General features: G+C 27.9%; 2 protein-coding genes and 1 pseudogene across 3 annotated transcripts; all 3 read right to left on the minus strand.

The window, feature by feature from the left end:
- Window positions 1-396: 396 nt before the first annotated feature.
- LOC145970533 (uncharacterized) lies at window positions 397-5913 on the minus strand (annotated as a pseudogene).
- A 6874-nt stretch (window positions 5914-12787) lies between these two features.
- Window positions 12788-16823, minus strand: LOC145970321 (SNAPIN protein homolog). 2 transcript variants are annotated; one of them, XM_083096937.1, is made up of 4 exons: window positions 16627-16823; window positions 16316-16551; window positions 15594-15914; window positions 12788-15286 (listed from the first exon to the last, which is right to left on the minus strand). In XM_083096937.1, exons 2-3 carry the CDS (start codon window positions 16465-16467, stop codon window positions 15602-15604), a joined length of 465 nt encoding a protein of 154 aa, XP_082953063.1. In that variant the 5' UTR covers window positions 16468-16551; window positions 16627-16823; the 3' UTR covers window positions 12788-15286; window positions 15594-15601. The 2 variants fall into 2 exon arrangements, 1 of the variants encoding a protein (XP_082953063.1); XR_014438393.1 differs by lacking the exons at window positions 12788-15286; window positions 16627-16823 and having other exon boundaries at window positions 15825-15914; window positions 16285-16408.
- A 638-nt stretch (window positions 16824-17461) lies between these two features.
- On the minus strand, window positions 17462-21314 carry LOC145969794 (putative cytochrome P450 6a13). Its single transcript, XM_083096052.1, has 7 exons — window positions 21020-21314; window positions 20510-20676; window positions 19281-19535; window positions 19025-19190; window positions 18572-18790; window positions 17898-18149; window positions 17462-17628 (listed from the first exon to the last, which is right to left on the minus strand). The coding sequence occupies exons 1-7, from the start codon at window positions 21312-21314 to the stop codon at window positions 17462-17464; spliced, it is 1521 nt and encodes a 506-aa protein (XP_082952178.1).
- Window positions 21315-24216: the final 2902 nt, after the last annotated feature.

Below are 24216 nucleotides of genomic sequence, written 5' to 3' on the forward strand. Positions count from 1 at the left end.
GATGTTCCTTCTCTGCACATACTTATATAATAATCTTCATCGATACTTGAGCCATGATCAAATATAGCATTCATCACTTTATACAACTGTCCATCTATTAATACTTTAGTTGTTGGAATAGCACTCAAATTAAAGTTGTGTGTTGCTTTCATTAATTTATTATCCTGTGATAAAAATATTAAACGAATCACAACTATCTTTTTTGTCAATATTATTTCATTTTTTAATATTATATTACTTTCAGTACAATATTCACACGATTCATTATGCGACTGACACCAATGTGAAAACGTAATATTTAACAAATCATTAAGATTATAATTTTTCTTTTTCAAGTTATTAATAGGAACAGAAATAATAATATTATTATCAACAATAGTTTTTGTATTATCACAAGTTTTACACCGTCTAATAGAAGTTATTTGATGCCTCACCAAACTTTTTATACAATCATATTTTTCGCAAAGAGCCATAAAAAGATCAGATGCATTTCGTTTTACGGGACTTGAAAAATATTCTCCTAAACATTGTCGTATTGCGTATGTATTTAGATTACATATTCCATTTTCATATCGATGCATTAACACACGTAAAACATCTGATTTATCACAATTGGACAATTGCTGCCTAATGGCATTTAAATTCAATAAACACTGTAATACTGCATTTGCATAGCATGAAACCTTATCTGTATTTTGGAAAACCATGCATGACCCAAGCAGTACTTTGTCGAACATTTTGATCTAAACTTGATTTTTGAACAGAAGCAACTACTTTTGGTAACGCCCATAAAACATCTTTCACTTTGTAATACTGTTCCTTTGACATGGCAATAATTTCTGCTTTTGGTTTGTGTATCTGTTTTAGACGATTATATTCAATAATTGCGTCTTCGCTAGCTATTACCGATGAAGGATCGAAGTTAATTAAATATAATCCTTCTAAAGATGTTACTCGCGATAATGCAACGTAAGTTTGGCCACAATTAAATACAGAGTTACCAATGTCCATAATAGCACTTTGCAAACTTAATCCTTGGCTTTTATGAATAGTGATGCCGTAACTCAAAGATAATGGAAATTGTTTTCTGACAACGTACGCTCTATCCACTACCTCAAATTTAACACTTACTCTTTCAATTAAATATTCTAAACCTGATGGTAAAAGAAGTTTGATCTTTTCTACGTAATCATTATCTTGTACAACTGAAATCACTTTAGCAATTGTACCGTTTACAAGACCCAAACTAGCATCAATATTACGCCGTATCATAACTTTCGCTCCAATTTTAATTATAATTTTTTTCGAAAGCCCAGCTGTTCTAGAATTATCATCATCATTATTTGATAATACTTTTAATACTTTCTTTTTTACATATGAAATACAGTCAATCGTGTCTTCAGCAATTAATATTATTTCTTTAGAAACAATGCGGCTTAACATTGCATCATTGAGAACATCACACATATGACAAGTGGGTAGTAAACAAACGGTGTCTGATGACAGATTGTTAATGAAAGTACATAACTCATTTAATCTAGATTCGAAGGAATCAGCTTTAAAAGAAATTTTTTTATTTTCCAGAATCTTACAATCAGATTTTGTTAGTAAACCGATACGAATTCTCGACAATAACTCGCGGTAAGAGTCATCTCCTTGCTGGCGCATATTAATTGTCAATTCATCATAGTCAAATAATGTAGTCCATAAATTAACCGCATTTAAGGAACTAAGATATTTAGCAATTTTTTCATTTGATAAATGTTTAAAAATAGGATCATCTACAGGAGGTAGTTGAAGCAAGTCTCCAAATAAAAGAATATGCTTTCGACCAAACCAACCATCATCGCAATCACTAGTGTCAAATATTTCAGACAATCGAAGATGTATATACATTAAAGTCAAATTAGATATCATTGACACTTCATCAATTATAAAAAGAATAACATCTTTAAGATCTGCTCGTAAAACTTTCAATACATGATCAGATAGTTGTTTATATTTAGGAGTATGATCATGTTCAACGGGTAATTGAAGCAATCTATGAACTGTCAAACCATCTATATTAAATGCTGCTATACCAGTAGGTGCTGCTACAGCAGTATCTTTGTTGAGATTTTGTTTTATCCAGCATTTAATAGTCTTGATTAAGAAACTTTTTCCAGTACCACCTTCTCCGCTAACATATAATCGTAATACTGATTCATCTGACTCTACAGTATTGATAACTTTATCGAATACACGTTTTTGATCCGTATTTAATTTTGCTATCATTTCAGATACATCAATTTCGCGAACTGCTTTATCACCAAGATCTTTAAAATCTTGCATTGCTTCACCAGCCTCTATATTTTGAACACCTATCGGATTTTCAGGATCATCCTGAGACTGTTGTTTTTGTAAATCGTCGTCTAGGCATTGCTGAACTAACTGTTTTGCGGTTTCAAATGCTTTTTGCAATTCTTCTAATTTTTCATGATATCGCAACGCTTCTACAAGATGCAGTTTTTCTTTGTGAAACGATTCGGCCTAAGTATCGTCTCCGTTTCTAAGATCTTCTAATTTTCGCCATGGTTTAAACATAAGTAGTAACGAAAAGAAATAATTTTCTGGTTGTGTATTAACATTAACTTTATAATGATCAATAAGATATCCACGCTGTCGTCGCTTAAGATATTTACCATTATCTATTTTATAATACTCAACATACTTATTTTTAGGTTTGATCTTCGAGATATCATACCACTGTGCAAATTCATAAAGAGATATATTTTCTAGTTCATTTGGTCTATGTGGATAAAGATCATCTACTAAAGATGGATAAAATATATCTATAGATTCAGGATCAAGAGCTTCAATTTCCTTGCAGTTTTTTATTCTTTTACGTCGTATTTGGTTAACATCTAACCATTTGATAGTTGTATTTCGATCAGTTCCATACAAAGGAATACTTAACAATGTATCAGCAGCTTCTAGAGCTCCACATTCTCTATTATTCATAAATCGCAAACCCATATTCCAAAGACGACTTGCTAATGATTTGTTCTTATTATTTTCAATATTAAGAACAGAATCAGACAACTCACATTTTCCCGCTTTATTTATATATTTAGTAATGTACCAAGTAAGAAGCGATGATTTTTCACCAATAAATTGTATATCCATATTACCTTCCCATGCAGTAAGAAGAACAGGATTATAATCATTAATATTAACTTCATTATCCATTCGAGGAAGATCATAAAGCCTACTTTTATGTTTCAATTGTTTTCTACCTGCTATCGAAGTTGCCACATCTCTCATATTGAAAGTTTCAGTAACGGGAGGAAATCCAAAACGACATCGACGAATAACTTTACGTCCTACTTTTTTAGAGCGAAGACAATAATCGTTATGTTTATGTCGCTGATGCGTATCAACACGTTTATACAATAATGGTGAAATATTTTCATCTGGCATTTTGCAGCTTATATATTGTAAAATAAATTTGGAGACTTCTTCAATTGTAGATTCACCAAAAATCGGTGCATTTTTAATCCAAATTAATAAGTGGAAATGTTGTATACCTCTACCTTGGTATTCTCGTCGCCAAAAATAGTGCGTTACTTCTCCAATTGGATGATCTTTGGAGTTAATGAAGTCAAGCATTGCCCGAAATTTATTATCGAGAAACCTGGACGTTGATACAGAATCTTTAACAACAAGTACGCTAACGGATAAGGAAGCATCATGCCATCCATTTACTTCACGAATATATTCACCTAAATCTTCCCATAACCATTCACTCGGACTTAGTGTTAAAAACCATGTCGCAGGTCCGTAATGCTGCGTCATACACCTTAAATTACTTCTCGGTTTACGCCAATATTGTTCCGTATTTCGAAGTGTGGAAAATATTGTTGTTAGATCAGATTCCAACTGTTCTTTTGACATTGCTTCTAAATACTCTGCAGCCGTATAACGAACTTGAGGATTAGTTACATTCAATTTATGATAAATTCCACGGCTTAACTGACGCATATTCGCATTATTCAACAAATAAAATAAGTATTGTTGATTTAATCTGTACTGTGGATGTTTAGATGTCAAACGACATTTAATAAATTCATAATCATGAAGTTTAACTTCCCTAATCTCATGTTGTCCATTAATACCAAAAGGGTATAAATCTGGAAAACACATTAAATCTAAATCTTTTTCACGATTATCCAAAGGCGCATTCTGAATTTTTATCATTTGATACAAGTCTGTCGAAGTTTTATTTGCTTTCTTTTCATATAAGGGATAAATAGTATATTGTTCATAATAGCCGTCATTTTCATCAGTAACTTGAGTTAACATTGCCTTCTGCTGATCGTCTAATGTAACTTCTACATCATTTTTCGTTTCTTCTACCAGATTATTTAATGACTCATTGTCAGATTCGTCACCTAATATCGCTTCTGTCTCTTCCATTTGAAACTCTGAACTTTTTAATTGTTCTAAAATGTTTAATTCATTATGATCATTTGGCAGTATAATTTGGGAGTATAAAGCATTGTTGCGCTTTAACCACGTTAAAGCGTCAAATATTTTTTTAACATCAACCATCTCTTCCCAAATAATCTTTGATTTGGTCGGAATACCTCTAACTAAAATATATAATTCGTTATTAATATTTATTGGGTCAGTATTCAAACATAATTTATTCAACGTCTCCTGTAACGGAAGTGGTAAATGAAATGTTCTACCTTTAACTTTTTGTACCATTTGCCTTTGAGGCAACTTTTTATTAATAACAGTTCCCATTTTGACGACAGTTTGAAACGCTTTAGCTCTCTGTATAATCATTTTTTCAAATGTATTAAGAGATGATATTACTTTGGGTACATCATTTGTAAGAAGATTATTCAAGATGCAATACGCAGGCATTAAGCCTTTACGAAATTTACCTGCACAATAAGTACATATATATTGCGCATTATTTTCTTGTTGTTGTATATGTGCCATTAAACCTCTCCAACTTTGAATATTTATTTGTTCTCGAAGAATATTGACTTCAGAAACATTTCTCTTATAACACAATTTTTCGCATGATACGCAAGCATGCCGTGGTGTGTCTGTTGACCGCTTAACCAAGGCCTTAAACGCTTGATGATATTTAAAAATAATATCATCATCGCTCAGAATTGTATCTGCCTGTTGATGTTTGTACATATCTGCTTTTTCTTGTGCAGAAGTTACAATTTCATTTAATGTGTTTAAATCAGCATGAGTTAATGCTTCATCCAGATTATCCATCTTTCGATAAAAATCTGTAAGCTGATAAATTAAACGCTTAATATATCTTACTCGTGGAAAATGAGGCAATAATAGTTGAATTGGAAGAAACATTCCTTCGCAAAGTGTTAAATCAATATGGCAGCTACGCGTATGGCCCAATTTTTCATTTGAAATTTTCATAGTACATTTATGAATATTTTCTATCAATTTGGGTACATTCTTTAAAGTACATGTATTTATAGTTTCAAGAAATTTCTGATAACGATTAATTAAAAATGGATCGTCAGTTTTACATGAAGTATTGCACGACCACGATTTTTTCGCTTCTATTTCTATCAACGGTAATATATTTACTACTTGTCTTTCTGCATTCATTGCCAAAGGTTCCAATGCAGTTTTTATTAACGGTAGATTTGCTACTTTCTCTTCTGCATTCATTACCAAAGTTTCCTTTGAAGTTACATGACGATATGTAGAATCAATAAAATAGTTTTCAGATGAGGCTGTATGGCTGGATTCGCCACATAACACATTTAATTTCTCTTCAACTGTGGAACATTTTACGGCTTGAGTCAAACTTATTTCTGTTTTTTTTTTAATCAAAGATAACATTTTGTAAATATTACGAAGATAACTTCTTCTAACATGCATACACCAACGTACGATTTTTTCGGCTTTTAATCGTTTTTCGATATGATTTTTAATACCGAGTTTCTCAACAATATTTTTAGTAAATGTTTCTAAAGAATGCTGAAGTTTTATGGTGTTTTTCGACCAAAACTTTTCATATTTTTTTATAATTTTTTTTCCAACATCGTTATTTTTTATTGCAGATTTTTTATTTTTCTGATAATATCGTTTGTTATAAAGCCATTTGCGATTAGAATCTAATGCTTTTTGTCTGTCCTGTTCACGCTGAAAGTTTATAGAATAACGTATGCGTTTTTGTTCACATTGTCTTACAGAATCCTGTTGATATCGACATCGTTTCTTACGGCGATTATTTTCTACATCTTGTTGATATCGCTGTTATTGTTTAGTACGATTATTTTCTAAATCTTGTTGATATCGACATCGTTTCTTAAGGCGATTATTTTCTAAATTTTGTTGATATCGCTATCGCTGTTTAGTACGATTATTTTCTAAATTTTGTTGATATCGACATCGTTTCTTAAGGCGATTATTTTCTAAATTTTATTGATATCGCTGTCGCTGTTTAGTACGATTATTTTCTAAATCTTGTTGATATCGACATCGTTTCTTAAGGCGATTATTTTCTAAATTCTGTTGATTTTGACGCCGCTTTAATGCACGATTATTTTCTAAATCTTGTATATATTGATGTTGCTGTTTAACGCTACTATTTTCTAAATTTGTATATTGGATTGAAGGCAATTGTATTTTCATGCAACTATTGGTTATTTCTTCCTTAGATTGATTAATATCAGCAAGTTTTTTTAACTGATTTTCTTTTTGTTGCTTAGTTTCATCCTTTGTATATTGATGTTGCTGTTTAGCGCAGCTATTCTCCAAATTTGTACATTTGATTGAGAGGGATTGTGTTTTCATGCAATTATTGGTTAATTCTTTCTTAGATCGACGAATATCAGCAAGTTTTTTTAACCGATTTTCTTTTTGTGATTCAGTCTCATATTGCCGTATACTACGGGCACGAGCAGCTTCTATTTCTCTGAATTTTACTATTGCTAATGGAAGCACTTTTTGAGGAACATATCGTGGATCTTGAGGAAAATGTTCAATTATATTTGATTCAAAAATTTTTATCAAATGTGAACGCATTAAACTATGATTATATTTTACTCTTTCAGGTTTAATATTAAATAATAATGAAATCGCAAATGCTATTGCAAAAACACCACAATCGTTACCATTTGGTTGTTGTTGCACAGTAGGAAATCTAACAAGACATTTCTCAAAGTCATATGTTGGAAATAATCTTTTTAAAAATTGTTCATGATGCTTATGCAGTCTTTTAGAATTTAACGAATCATAAATAAATATATATTTTGTGTTATAGTAACTACATACCCAATATCCGTCAAACGGACCTAATGAACTATGCAATATTTGAATATGATTTTTATCTTTTGGCATAGATTGAATAGTATCAAGACACTGCACTCGCCAGGATTCGACAGGTGTATAATCTGAACAATTTTGTAAAAGATGACCAAAATGTTCCATATGAATGTCAGTTAACCAATTGCCTCGAATAATTATATCTTTTTCTCTAGGCATTAAGACTATTTGTTTGTTTATCTTTACAGACATTTTGTATATATAAAGTAAACGTTTTTTATACAAACAACAACTTTATATAGACTTTATAAAAACTTTATATATATTAGTTTTATTTATGTATAACACCTTTTTATGAGCACACAGCAACTCTATAACGGCGCACAGCAGCCTTTTATTGGCGCACAGCAGCCACTTTTTATAAGCGCACAGCAGCTCTATAACGGCGCACAGCAGCCGTTGTTTATAGGCGCACAGCAGCCTTTTATTGGCGCACAGCAGCCACTTTTATGAGCGCACAGCAGCTCTATAACGGCGCACAGCAGCTCTATAATACCGCACAGCAGCCGTTCTTTATAGGCGCACAGCAGTCTTATATAAAATAAGTTAAATAAAATTTTATACTTACCTCTATTCTCAACGAAGAAAAGTGAAAAAACCTGCGTAACACCCTATATAAATATCAGTATTGTACAGTATATCACATTTTCAACATCTTCCTTAATAAAAATAAAATACATATCTCTTTTTAATCCTTCAATCGTGCGATTTTTCACGAATCACGTGGAATTTTGAGAGCTCCTAATGAATTAAACGGTACATTCTCGTTTCGCAAAAAACTGAGTTTTTGCCAGAAAGATATCGAAAAGATTAAACAATTAAGTATTGTATTTTGTTAAAGATCGTGCGCAACGGCTGAAGGTTTAATCAATACTTTAAATATCCAATTCATAAGTTATATCACTTAAAATATATCCAATATATAGAAATTTAATTTTGCAATAAATTTTGCAACAAGCAAATGTATGTGCAATTTAAAATTATTTTAATAATTATTTTAATAATTATTTTAACATTATTTAATTCTAAAATACGTAAGATTTAAAATTCATTATAATTTATGAATTTAAATATTACAGGAAGTTGTTTTTAAGATAATGAAGCTATTACTTTTTTTTTGTATATTTAAATATATTGAAATTGTATGAAATTTAAGATTTGCAATTATAGAGATATATTTATAAAAATAGATATAAAAATATTGATCTTTTAAAAAATGTTTATAACTATTTGCACATTTAATTTCTAAATAGTATTTCGATAAAACTATAACAATATGACAAATTATCTTAGTAAAATATATTTGCAAAATTAAATTTACAAACACATTGCATCTGTATATAGTATTTATTTGTTAGACATAAATTATTAATGTATATACTTTTACATATGCAAAATAACTTGTATAATACATGCTTTACGAAATAATTTTAAACAATAAAAATCATAGAATATTTATGGAATATATTATTTAATAAAGGTATGTAGATAGGGTTCAAATGTATAAAAAGTAATGTGAAATGATTACTTGACGAATTACCAGAAGAATATAGCCACACTTCTTTATATAAGCAAATCCTGCAATATTTAAATTAGATAAATAATTTTGAACCCTATCTACATACCTTTATTAAATAAAAATGTTTATAATATATAGAAACATATTATTCTTATTGCTTTTCAACAAACTCAATTATTTTGTAAAGTATGTATTATACAAGTTATGTTGTATATGTGAAAATATATACCAATTTATAACAAATAAATACTATGGATACAATGTGTAAAAAATAAAATAAAGTAATTACCTAACTGAGTCCACAATAAAGTGTATAAACGACACTTGTTTGTAATCAAACTTCCTGTAATATTTTAATTAGATTAATAATTTTAAATTTTATCTACATACGTTTATTAAAACTAAACGAACAATATATACAGTTTTTGCAACTTTTTAACGGATAAAATTATTACGTAAAGCATTATGTAAAACATATATATAAGTTATCTTTTATATTTATTTCTAATAAATCAATACTACTTGTATGTATAAAAAGTAATGTGAGAGGTAATTACCTGATAAATTATCCAGAAATATTATATATAACCAGTGTGTAATTGTGACACCAGTGTGATATTTGTTTATAACCAAACTTCCTGCAATATATAAAGTAGATTAATAATTTTGAACCCTATATCTATACATACGTTTAATAAAACTAAATAATAAATAAACAATACATATCATAAATATATCTTATATATAATTCTTTCTAGTTTCAAATAGATCAAAGTATTTTGTAACACTGCATATATCACAAGTTATTTTATATTGTTATGTATAAGATCATATGCATTAATGATTTATTTATATGTATTGATTTATTTATAATAAATAGTATGGATGTAATGTAAAATAATTACCTAATTAAAATATTAGAAATGTTATCCAAGAGAAAAATATCACGTTCTTATTACTCTTTAGCGCTAATATATTCACTTTCTGAACATTGGCAATAAAGGGTGCTTTCCAATTGAGATATCCCTAGACACTTTTACGCACACGGCGACACAAGTCGCGTTCCAATTGCCGTAACTGCCGACACAACTTTACACATCCGTACTCAGCTCGAGGGCTACTAGTCAACTTGTGTAACCTTCTGTTTTCTAGGGACAAATGAAATATGCGGTTGCAGACTGACGGCGATTATGTTGGCAATTTTCTTTTCCTTTTGGCCGTGTCCTGAAATTACTGCCAGTACTGCAAATTCTATAGTGCACGTTACGTATATTATATATTTTCAGTGCTGGCAGTAAACTGGCAGCAATTTCGGAACACGGCTTTTATCCTTTTTATTTAAAAGATAACCACTGAAGTATATTAAATACAAAAATGAACAATAAAAATATTAAAAGTATCATTAAAGTAAGTAATTCGAATTAATGAGTTTTTGTACAATTAATTTTTTTATTATATTTAATAAATGAAATAAAGTTGTTTCTTTAGCATATTTGCAGATTAGGTATATTATTACTGATTAAATTTTCATTCATATTTATATATTAATATAATATTATGCATTTATATATTTTATTTATATATTATTTATATATTATATAATATTATGCATATATATATCTATGTATGTTAATAACTTTGCTTCGAATTATTTACTAATTACACAAATTTTACGTGTGCAACATGTTTTTCACTTCATCACCATGGATTAAAAAATATCAAGATGGACATGGTTATGAAGAATCCTAACCCTCCACTCGAAAGTCGCACTTAACTTTGTTCCAATTGAGTCGTGCACATCGCTACACTTTGTGCCTTCCTGTGTATGTTTGTGTTAAGATGTGTTAAACAATTGGAAAGCACCCAATATATAAACATATTACCAACAATATAGAGATTACAATAATATAATTATCACGCCCTCTATGATAACGTGAGCAGACAATGCATCAGTATTGTCAGATTTGGCGCTTAAAAACAAAGTGATGGGGGCGCGATCACCAAATCTAATAACATTTAATTTTATACGTGCAATTGTGTTTACGCAAGTGATTGCCGATTGAACAGATGGCCTTATAGAGATTCATTTCTAATTAGTTTTATGTTTATGGAATAAAAGGCAACCATTGTGCTTTCTCTTTGAGACATCTCCGATTAGACACAGTACAATTGGACACAACTGGCTTTCATTGGCTAATCGTGCTTGATCGTGCTACCCTAGGCATCGGTCGATATGATTGGCTGTGTCTAATCGTACTGTGTCTAATCGGGTAATCCCCTTTCTCTTTTGGCTAACCTCCTTTATAAGTACTTTATCGAGAGTCATCTACTTTTTACAATGGCTAATCGCAAAAGGTAAGCATGAATATAAATACATTATATATATATATATATATATATATATATATATATATATATATATAATAAATTTTATTAATATACAAATAATAGATAATATTGGTTAACCTTTATTTTAATCTTTTATCGTAATACACACATTATATGTTGCACGCGTGATACATATTATAAGAAAATATTAAAATAAAGATAAACCAAAACGTTATCTATCATTTTTATAAAAATATTTTATAATTTATATTATATATTTTCACTTCCAATAAAAGATAAAAACAAAAATTAATCACTTATCTATCATTTCTATAAAGATATTTTATAATTTATTATTTTATTATTCTATTATCTTAATCTTTTATTATAATGCATATGTATTGCATGCACAATACTTGGCTAATCTTTATTTTAACCCTTTATTATAATACATAAAATATATGTTATACGCAGAAATACATATAGTTATTCATCGCAATAATTAATGATTATTTTAATCCTTTATTATAATACATTTGTATTGTGCACGCAACATATAGCAATATAAATGCATTACAATAAAAGTTAACTAAATATTGTGCACGCAACAAATATGCACAATAAAAGATTAAAAATATATAAAATAATAAAATATTATAAAAGATCTTTATAGAAATGAAATAGTTTATCTTTATTTTCATTCGTTATTGTAATATGTATATGTTGTGCATGCAATACATATGTATTACAATAAAAGAATAAAATAAAGATAAATCAATACGTTTTCTATCATTTTTATACAAATATTTTATAACTTATATTATACATTTACAGTTCCAGAAACGAAAAAGAACCAGCAACAATTAATGATAATGAAACTCACAAAAGGTAAGCAATAATTATTAATAATATCTATAAAGATATTTTATAATATAATTTATTATTTTATATATTTTATTTCAATCTTTTATTATAATCTTCTATTATATATGTTTCACGCATGATACTGTTTAACTTTTATTTAAATGTCTTATTATAATTCATATATGTATTATACATACAAATACATATAATTACTCATCGCAATAACTAATGATTGTTATAATACATATATATTACTATATGTTGCATGCGCAATACAAATGCATTATAATAAAAAATTAAAATAGACCATTAAAATTAAAACTAACCATTAGTTGTTGCGATACGTAACTATATGTACTTCTGCGTATAACACATACATATGTATTACAATAAAAGATTAAAATAAAGGTTAACCAAGTATTGTGTGTGCAACTCATATGCATTACAATAAGGATTAAAATAATAAAATATATAAAATAATAAAATATTATAAAATTTTTTATAGAAATGATAGATAACAATCTATTATTTCTTATAAAAATGTTTTATAATCTATTTTAATATTTTATTATCTTAATCTTTTATTATAATGCATATGTATTGCACACACAATACTTGGTTAACTTTTATTTTAACACTTTATTGTAATACATTTTGTAATACATATATATAATAAAAATATAGAAATATATAATAAAAATAGATGACAAAGAATTAATTTTTATTTTAATCTTTTATTGTAATACAAAAATATTTTATATTGTACAATATATTTTATACATTTCTATTTTCAGATCTAACGAAAAGGAAAATGAAGAAAATCCTAAAAAGTAAGTGTAACACATTATATTATTATATTATTATATTATATTATATTATATTATATTATTAATACATATGCGTAAGAAATGATAGATAACAAGGGAATAAAAATTTATTTTACTATTTTTATTGTAATTCACTTATTGTAATTACTTATTTTTTATTGTAATTCATATTTGTGTTGCACACACAATACATATATGCATTACAATAAAAGATTAAAGTGAAGATTAATCATTTATTATCTATCATTTCTACTATCATTTCTAAACATATTTTATAATATATATTTTATATGTTTCCATTCTTTCAGAACCTACAATATGGAAGAAATGGAGCCAGAAATTGAATTGTCGTCCTTTTTACGCGTTGAGGCTGAAGCGGCTTTAAAAGAAAATATAATACTTAAAAAAAAATACAAAAATTAATGGAAACACAAAAATTAATGGAAACACAAAAAGAATCGCCGCCACCAACGATGGCATCACTACCACCGCCACTGCCGCCGTCAACGTCGTCACCGCTGCCATCGCCGTCAGCGTCGTCACCGCTGCCACCGCCGCCGTCGTCACCGATAACGAAAGCGGGGCAAGTAAGAGGTAAATAATTTTGAATTATATAATTGGCACGTTAATTATAAAGGAATCAGCTAAATGAATCAGCTATGTTAAAAGTTAATAAATCTATTACATTTTCAGATTTATGAATTTAACATTGCCCAAAGTATTTTTAGCCTTCTATAGAATTAAAATTTTTATTTTCATGAATTTTTGTGTCGTATAAATTATATTTTACAAAAGAAATTTTTAATTCACAAATAATTATTTTTATATTTTAAAAGGCTAAAAGTATTTTGCGTAATGTTAAATTCATGAATCTGAATGTACATATATTAAAATTAGATTTATTAACTTTCAATATAGTTAATCCGTGCAGTTCTTCTTTAAATATTATATTCAAATATTATATTCAAATAAAATAACATTAAAATATTTCTTTTATTGTAGAACAACCGCGTGCACGATGGGCTAGAGCGGGACGATCGAGAGGACGAGCCCGAGGCCGAAGTTCCAATCCAAGAACCTCAGCCCGTTATAGAAATAAAATTTTTAATTTTTATTAATATTTAAATTTGTATGCGTGTGCGTGTGTATCATCATACATAGAATATATTTTATAAATGTGTCTTTTTGTTTTTTCTTTCTATGCTTTGCATAAACTACTTTTTATTTTTCATTTCCTTTTGCAAAGCATAAGCTATTTTTAATTTTGAAAATTTAAATATTCTATGTTATGATGATATAAAAAGATGTTTGTATGTGTGTGCATGCGTGTGCGTGTGTGTATGTATATCATCATAGCATAGAGTATTTTTTCTTTCTATGCTTTTGCATAAACTACTTTTCATTTTTTTCATTTTTAATTTTCTTTCGCAAAGCATGTTATTTTTAATTTTGAAATTTTGAATTTCAATACTCTATGTTATGATGATATAAAAATATGTTTGTGTGTGTATGTGTGCGTGTGTGTATATGTGTGTGTGTATACATCATCATACATAGAATATTTTTTTTTATAAATGTGTTTTTTCGTTTTTTCTTTCTATGCTTTGCATAAACTACTTTTTATTTTTAATTTTCTTTTGCAAAACATAAGCTACTTTTAATTTTGAAATTTAAAAATTCTATGTATGATGATGTGTGTGTGTGTGTGTGCGTGTGTGTGTGTGTATCATCATACATAGAATATTTTTTATAAATGTGTCTTTTTGTTTTTTCTTTCTATGCTTTGCATAAACTACTTTTTATTTTTCATTTCCTTTTGCAAAGCATAAGCTATTTTTAATTTTGAAAATTTAAATATTCTACGTTATGATGATATAAAAATATGTTTGTATATGTGTACATGCGTGTGCGTGTGTATGTAATATCATCATAGCATAGAGTATTTATTTTTTCTTTCTATGCTTTTGCATAAACTACTTTTCATTTTTAATTTTCTTTCGCAAACCATAAATTATTTTTAATTTTGAAATTTTGAATTTCAATATTCTATGTTATAATGATTATATCAATTGCAATAAAATGAGCATTATATTTTTTCAATGCCATTGCTAGAGCTGTGATGACTATACCAGAACCACTACCTATTTCTAAACAAATCACAGGTTTCATCGCATGCAGAATGTCTAAATCTTCTTCCAAAGCATCTATTAAAAGATACGAATCCTCAGAAGGATCATAAACTGTCTTGAGTTCTTCATCTGATAAATAAACTACTGGAGTTTCCATAATTTACAGTGAAAATTGTAAGAAATTTCTTTTATAAAACTTGCAAAGTAATCAATGTTAAGTAATAACAATCCGCTGCTTCAGCTCTATTTGACATATCCTATAACAAAGAGAATAGTTATGCATAAAAAATAATACTCTTCGCAACTTTTGTACGCAACTTGTAGTACATGATAGAAGCACAATTTTTTATAACATTCCAATTATATATGAAAATTGAAAATGATTTTCAAAATGCTCAAGAATTCTTGTAAAATAGGTAACAATAAGATATATATGTTGCTTGTGTAAGTAAATCGCAATTTTTTATCGTTACAATTCGATGAATAAACATATATTTTGCAATAAATAGTACGTACTGTGAAAGAAATATAAGAATAATAAATATACGTAAATTAATTAGTTACATTTAAAATTATTGTTGTTTCTCAGCTTCCACTTTGGCTGGCTCTTCCTTATCCGACTCAACAGTAGTACTACTATACACAGAACTATTATCTAAGAGTGTTTTTCTCTTAGCAGTGCTCTTTTCAATAGCTTGATGAATTTTGTTTAATCGCTCTTGAGTGGTTTGTAAGATGTTGCTAACAATAGTAATTTTGTGCTTAACATTAAAGAGTTTCTTTACATAAGAATCTGTCTCTAGCGGATATTGTAGTGCGTCGTTAATTCTCTGAAGTTCCTCTCTTAAGGATTCAATCCACTGCTTCAGCTCTATTTGACATATCCTATAACAAAGAGAATAGTTATGCATAAAAAATAATACTCTTCGCAACTTTTGTACGCAACTTGTAGTACATGATAGAAGCACAATTTTTTATAACATTCCAATAATTATATATGAAAATTGAAAATGATTTTCAAAATGCTCAAGAATTCTTGTAAAATAGGTAACAATAAGATATATATGTTGCTTGTGTAAGTAAATCGCAATTTTTTATCGTTACAATTCGATGAATAAACATATATTTTGCAATAAATAGTACGTACTGTGAAAGAAATATAAGAATAATAAATATACGTAAATTTGCAAGAAGAAACGCGAAAAATAAATGTTACTATTATTGCATGCGCGCTGAACAGAAAACTTGACGTCACCTTGTGGCGCGAATTCTCTCGTCCAGTTCACCTTGTGGCGCGAATTCTCTCGTCCAGTTGATCCACCGTAGGTTTCAAGAGACTCATAAGACCTTCCGTTAATGCATCCTGCGTCGGATTTTCGCAAAAGTCATCTATCTTGTCGTCGATAGATGTATTGTCACTCGCTGTGCCCACGTCCATATTATAGCTGTAGTGAAGTAGACACTACCGTGTCTCTTGATATATATATATATATATATATATATATATATATATATATATAATCTGAAATAATAATATAGATACAATCTAATCTAAATATATAAATGTTATATGTATATTATTATTTTATATAATTACCTGAAGTGACACACTTAACCTTTTACAACATATTTATAAGCACCGTTAACGCCACAGAACGCTACTAATGCTGCGTCGCGTGAATCACTGCTAGCGCATTCTTGTGGCAGACGTTGGAAACGTATTTCTGTATTTTCTTTGTTACGTTAAGAGGAGTTGATGACGACCATGACGACGTTTCTTAATCGAAATTTTCACATTTCATACTTTGCATCATGATATCTCCGTTTACAGAGCACGTAGCGCAAAAATAAAAACACTTTTATTATTTAATTTAAACCCAAGCTATCGATTAATTCTACTAAGAACTCGATCCGTTGAGCGGTTATATGAGAAATAAAAATATCGAGTTATACTCTCAATCCGACTCGCGTAATAATACACGGAGTGCATTTTTGCTTACGCTGGGACTTAGCAAAGACACTACCGTGTCTCTTGATAACTTAATCTATATGTATTAGGGATATAAATTTCAGAATATGATACTTAGGTTAAGTCTCTGCTCTATGCTGTAGTAATCTTGTATAGCAATAATAAAAAATGAAACAGTATCTGTCTTATAACATCCTTCTTTGAAACACCGAACAAACAAATTGAATTACAATATTCGATAAAACTTTTTAAATGCAAATATTTTAATAAATTTTAATAAATCAAATTAATTTTTAAAAATATAAATCTTTACACTATACAATTACATTCAGTTAATTACAATTCCTACATACACAAATTACTTTGTCGTAAACAATATTGAATTACAGCTTCTCATGATCGATACATTTTTGTCGAGATATTCTTATTAATTATATTTTAATTGTAAAATTGTTTTCTATTCTTATAAACGACGGCAGATCTTCAACCATATTCCAGATTTACTTGTCAACGTAATGCTAGTCGGTTCAAACTGTAATGGTATAGAAGTCTTCTCACTTAGTTCCACTTTATAATTCGCCATGAGAGTAACGAGACCTACTTTTATTTGGATGTAAGCAAACTTCATTCCTATGGGATAAAATAAAAAATTATCTAAACAGTATAATGACAATTAATAATTTTATATAATACAACACACAAGTATATATATATATATATATATATATATATATATATATATATATATGTGTGTGTGTTTTGAGAAATATTTATAATGAAAAATATTTATTATGAAAAATATGAAGGATTTTATAATATGCATAGATAGCAAAATAACATATGTATATTTAAATATTGCTCAAATATTAAATATTTCATTATTTGTCTAAGTATATTACCAATACAAATTCGTGGTCCATCACCGAAAGGTAGGTATGTGTTATTATTATGAAGCTTCTTATTCTCATCAATAAATCGGTCCGGATCGAATGCATTTGGATTTTTATAATAAAGCGGATCATGGTGGATTGCATAAATAGGCACGAGAACTTTTGTACCTTTTTCTAAAACAACATCCGAATCTGGAATTTTGTACGATTCCTCGCAGATTCTTTGTGTTGCACCAACGGGCGGATACTTCCTAAGAGTTTCTAAAAATGTGGTATCTCTTTTTAAAATCGTCAATATCTCCTTATTAATATAAACACAATTTTTATAATGATTTGTAATTGTGCCAAATATAAAATCATATATGCCAATCTATTTCTTTTTTTTGCGTTTTATATATGAAACGCAATAAAGAACAATATTTCTAAATAGAAGTAAATAAAAAATTATTGACAAACATTTTTTTAATTTTCTGAATTTAATTTTTATAACAATTTGTAGAGATTGAAACTGAAAATTATATTAGATTAGTGGTTAAAATGATTGAAATTGAAAATTATCTTACATAGATTAATGGCCAATCACTAGGCAATCATTCATCTTACTAATTATTGAATTGAATTTTGCGTATATATTTACATTATGTTACTTAATCTTCGGAATTTTCCTTCGAATGAAAACTTACCGTGAACAATGCAATCGAGATACTTCATTTCTGATATAGTATCATAAGAAAAACAGCCGTGTTTCTCGTAGATGGTTTGTATTTCGTCGTACAACTTTTCTTGAATCTTAGGATTAGCAGCTAACTCATACATAGCGAAACTCATAGCCGTCGATGAGGTTTCGAAACCAGCCAAAAGGAATATAAAAGCTTGAGCTGTGATGAGTTTGTCATCAATGACTGAAACATATATCAAAACGATCGATTTTTCATGCGATAATAAGTAATCGGAAGACGCGCAAGTTATAATATTATTAATATTATAATTAAATATTTAATTATAAATAAATATAAATAATTATATAATATAATTTAATAAATATAATTTAATTATATTTAACTCTAAATATATATATGTATATAAAATTATACAAAAGACAAAAAATGTAAGACAAGAAAAATGAGATCTGATACCTATATCATTAGATTCGGATGTCACGTTTTGCGATTGTGCATCTTTCATCTTTGTTTCCTTATATCTTAAGTCTATCAAAGCTTGCATAATATCATTTCGTCTTATGTTGTCCATTTCTCTGTGTGTAATTATTTCTTTCACTATCCTCATGAAATACGCAGTAACCTTTATAAAAGAGAAATGCAGTAAATATATCAAACAGATCTTTCTCTCTTGACATTTACTTGTAATAATATTAATAAATTGATACGTTACATCTCGAGGGGTTAAGCAAACTGATAACCATTTGTATATTCTGGGCATGTAATCGCGTACATATCTCTTCATCGCTATCTCTAACGACGGATCCATGATCTTTTTACACATTCTCCGAAATTCGGAATCACCGTTTTGTATCGTGTTAGTTTTAAGTCCAAAGAAACAGGTTGCGATGATCTCGCTGGTAAACTTGGCGGCAAGATTTTGGAATTCTACAGGTTCTTCATTGTCTGCACATTGATCTATAAATTGCTAAACCAGATTGTTATTATTAGTTTACTGCAAAATTTGTAACTGGACAAATAGTATATGAAAATATTGTTTTAATATTCAAGATTTGTTTTAAGAGAACAATGTATTAAAATAATTTATTTTAGAAGTATTTTGTGGAGAAATTTTATGTATTTTTAATGAATTTTGCTTTTTGTATTTTGTAAATTTTATATTGCGAATATAATTTTTAAATTAATTTATAACTACATATTTTTTATTTAATATTATCTGGAATAAACTCTTATATTTAAATAAAATTTTAAAATTTAAGAAATAAGCACTTCATTTTTTCGGATAAATTATTTAGTTTCTGTAATTAAAGAGAATAAGAAAAGAATTTTATTTCGAATGCTGTTTTTATAATATCTAATATTTTGGTTGAATATGTTGCGTATTCTTTTTAATCATTCACTAAAGAAGCATATTAAAATCTTTTTGAAAATTTTTGGCTAATAAATTATTATTATTACACTACTTGGTAAACATGGTTTTATGTTCAAGCATTTGCTCTGAATATAGAGATTTACATTAAATTTTTCTTTCTATCTTTCTCTTTTAAAAATTTATATAAATTACTATTATACATTACATATCAATATGAGATATTGATTGCCAAGTTAAAATTTGTATTTATCACACACATATTCCTCTTTAAAAAATTAAGTTTTAATTAGAAATAATATACGAATGTAAAATATATATATAGTCGTTAATTTTCTAAATTTTTGTTTATATTTTATTTTTGTATCATTAATTTTTATCATTTAATTATATTTTATTATATCATTAAATATGTTTTTTAAGGAAATATGTTTTTTGAGACTTGTAAAACAGAGATATTCTGTTAAAAATATTGTGTCATTTTATATATATTATATATTATTTAATTAAAAAATATATGAGAGAAATAAGAATTTAATTAAGAAATATATGAGAAATAGCATTTGAAATACCTTAAATGTTTCTGATACTTCTGTGATCAATTCAAATACATGTCGAGTTTTACTAGTTGTGAAGACGGATGCAAGCTTCATGCGCAATTTTCGCCAGCGTTGTCCGTTGATATTAATTAAATTTGCGCTAAGCGGATCAGCATGTTCATTTATCACTATGCCACGACCTAAATAGGACTAGGAATAAATAATTGCCAAGTGTAATTGTGTGTTTATTCGAATATAATCATCGTTACGGAATTCTCATTAAAATTTCCTTATTCATAATTAAAAAAATTAAAGCTACTTCATCAAAGTATTTCATCGTAATTATAAGCAGAAGAAAAAGTAAGTAGATAAAAATGGATTAAGAGAGAATTAATTTTGGAAAACTAATTAGTGGAATGACTACAATCTAGATATAGCTAACAGAATTGGATATAAATATTTTTACATTAAAAAAGAGTAAGTTTAAAAGTAAAGAAAATCAGGAGAAGAGTTTTGTGTGATTGTGATAAGAGAATAACTTACTTTGAAAGCAGGCAAAGTCTTTCACGAGGATACATTTAATTAGTTTTGGATCTCTCAACAGAAGGACCGGTGTTGTGAGTTCGTATATACCGACGAACGGATATCCTTCGTACTGTTTGTACATCATCTGGAGACTTTCAGCGACTGTGATCTTTAGCATCGATGCATTTCGACTATTCCCGAAAAACGAAAATTTAGGACAAGGTACGTTTCTTCTTAACCAATACGTATAAAGTCTCGTCCAGTAGTAATACAGTAATAAGCTGCACGATGAGACCAGTAGTAATAAAATCATTTTTTATAATAACAGATTAATGCCGCAAAATATTTACTATTAAAGTTTCTGAAATGTAAAATAATATTAAATCGCTTATATAAAAACATAACAAATTATTATATTAATTTCACAGGTAACTTCTTAATAAAGTTAAATAGAATCACAATTTTATTTTATAAATGAACACAATATTGCTCACATATTTTACTATAGAACTATATATTATATCGAATAATTAGTCAATTCTATGTACGTTTTGTATCAGATTTAGAAATAGACAAATATATTACAAATGCTTTCAATAATAATGAGAATAATTGATTTTTAAACTTTAATTATATATTTACTTTTCCGCGTGTGAAAAAGTTGTGAATAATAAATATATTGTTTGTCCGTCTCTTCGAAAAATATTTCGAGATTCGAAAGGTGCGCGAACAACTGCAAGCTACAAGAAGAGAAATGCAGTATTATATACTCCTGCAGAACCTTGCATAACTTGCAATATACTCATGTCTGGGTTTTGGATCAAGGTCTTACATGAATTTACTTTCTTTTAATAATATAAAATGAAGATGTCGTTCCCTCTTTATCTTCTTATTTAACATTGATAACCGAATTTGTTATATAAATAGCAAATAAATAATGTGAATGAATAGCCGATAATCAATCAGGGGCCATCCCTAAATTACGTAAGGCTTTTTTCTACGATTTTTTATCCCCCCCTCCCCTCACATAAGAAACTGTAAGATTTTCTGTGACCCTTCCCCCTCCCCCTGTATCTTACGTAATATTTTACAACTTTATCAATAAGGTTTTTTTAATAGTTTAACCTTTTTTTAAAGATAAAGAATTGGTTAAACGTGAGTGATATGAAATTTGAATACATTTAGTTCCATATTCTGAATTTTCCAGTTAATCGGTAAACTGACGACGGCTCACATGATCTGGACCATCAATATTTATATCTATTACTACTACTATTACTAGTACTAATATTATTATCATTATATTTTTTATTATTAAAACTAAAAGCTTTTTGTAATACGTATTGCATTAAACTTTTTGTTTTTATTAATTTTTTTCCAAAATATCAAATTACATTTTCATTATTTTTATAAAATAGTTAAAATCAGTTGATAAAGACGACTAATTAATGAATGAAAATGAAAACTTTCATGATTTTTTGGCGAAAAAAATTTTTATTAGATTTTATTTTATCAGAGAAACATTTTTTTTTTAATCTTACGTACTAAGAACTACTTCAACTCCCCCCCTCCCCCATGTAAGAAAGCGTAAAAAAATGCTGATCCCCTCTCCCCCCAAAAACCTTACGTAATTTAGGGATGGCCCCTCACTTTAATATTTATTTATTTATATATTGAGAACAATAGAGTAAAATATATTTAAATAAACTAATTATAATTAATAAATTTTCATCTTTTTCTTGATAATATACATTGACTATTATTAATAAATAAGTAAATATTTATAATAAAGAAATAAATATTAATAATTTCGATATATATTTTTATTACACACACACACACACACACACACACACACACACACACACACACACACACACATATATATATATAGGGGAGACTGTGGACAAAAGGAACAGCATCATGAAAGTAACAAGCCTCCTGCTAAACTACACAATATGTTGAATTTAATTTGTACTACATAGTCAAACGCGTATGCCCCAATTCTCTTCCTTTTCAGCTAATTGTTGTAGAACAATCGCGCCGGTTGCACATGCAGGAGGGAAATTAGTGTATTTGCATTATTCACCTAAGTATTTCTTGTTTTAGTTTTTTTGTATCTATGCCTAATTAAAGTGTATATATTGACGTAATTATGTGCCGGTGCATTCTTCTTAAATGTATTCATAAGTTTTTATAGTTGATTTGAATAAGTGAAAAATGTGTTTGAGGACAAAAGTAACATAACCCTCTGTGGACGAAAGTAACAATTTCAATGCTTAAGGGGGGGGGGGGGGGGGGCTGGTCCCATAATAACTGTACCAAAGGTGATTCTTATTCCGTATGCCATAATGTGATTCGGATAGACCAATCTCTTTTGTATAAGTAGTTATCATACAATTTTTACACTATTATTTAGAATTAAACTATTATTTAAACTTAAAAAAGTACAAAACTGGTGCGATATTAAGTATAAGTATTTTATGATATTACTTATAATTATTTTGCTTAACGAAGATAATTTCTTTTAAGTTTTTCAAAGATGATAAAAATAAATATTTATTTTAATATAATATAATACAAAAAAATTTATAATAAAAGTTATCTTGCTTAATAAAAGATTATAATAAAAGTTGCCTTAAATTAAAAAAATCATATTTATTTTATTTTCCCGAAAGTAAGAACTGGTACTTTTATCCCCAGGCTATGTTACTTTCGTTCTAGGTCCCCAGGATAAAAGTAATAATCAACGTACTTGCGAAAAGCTATAGTAGCTCTTTAAATATCTATCATTTGAGATTGAAATATAGAAATAATAATAATAGAACAATAAATGGAGTTTTTTCATACATATTTTATTTATTATATTTATTATTTATCATATTTTACATATGTTATTTTCAACATATAATCTTTTTTGTTATATCTCTAACGATAATTAATTATTATATGATGTCATTATATATGATGTCATAATTATATATTATAAAAATGATAATCATATATTCAACCTTGCACAATTCATATCATAAACGTTATCTGAATAATATTATAAAATTTTTAAGTATTTGAGAACATATATAAATTTTCATAGATTTAACGAATCGCGTTCTCAGTATATGCTTAGATTCGTGACAAGTAGCAAATAGTTTTCATCAGGTTTTCCGCAAATATGTAAGTTTATAGGTTTATATATCGACAATTTAAAGTTAAAC

Source organism: Camponotus vicinus, unplaced genomic scaffold (assembly GCF_025532165.1).
Source record: "Camponotus vicinus isolate PSW18456_S1 unplaced genomic scaffold, iyCamVici1.0 SCAF_4, whole genome shotgun sequence".
Lineage (NCBI taxonomy): Eukaryota > Metazoa > Arthropoda > Insecta > Hymenoptera > Formicidae > Camponotus > Camponotus vicinus.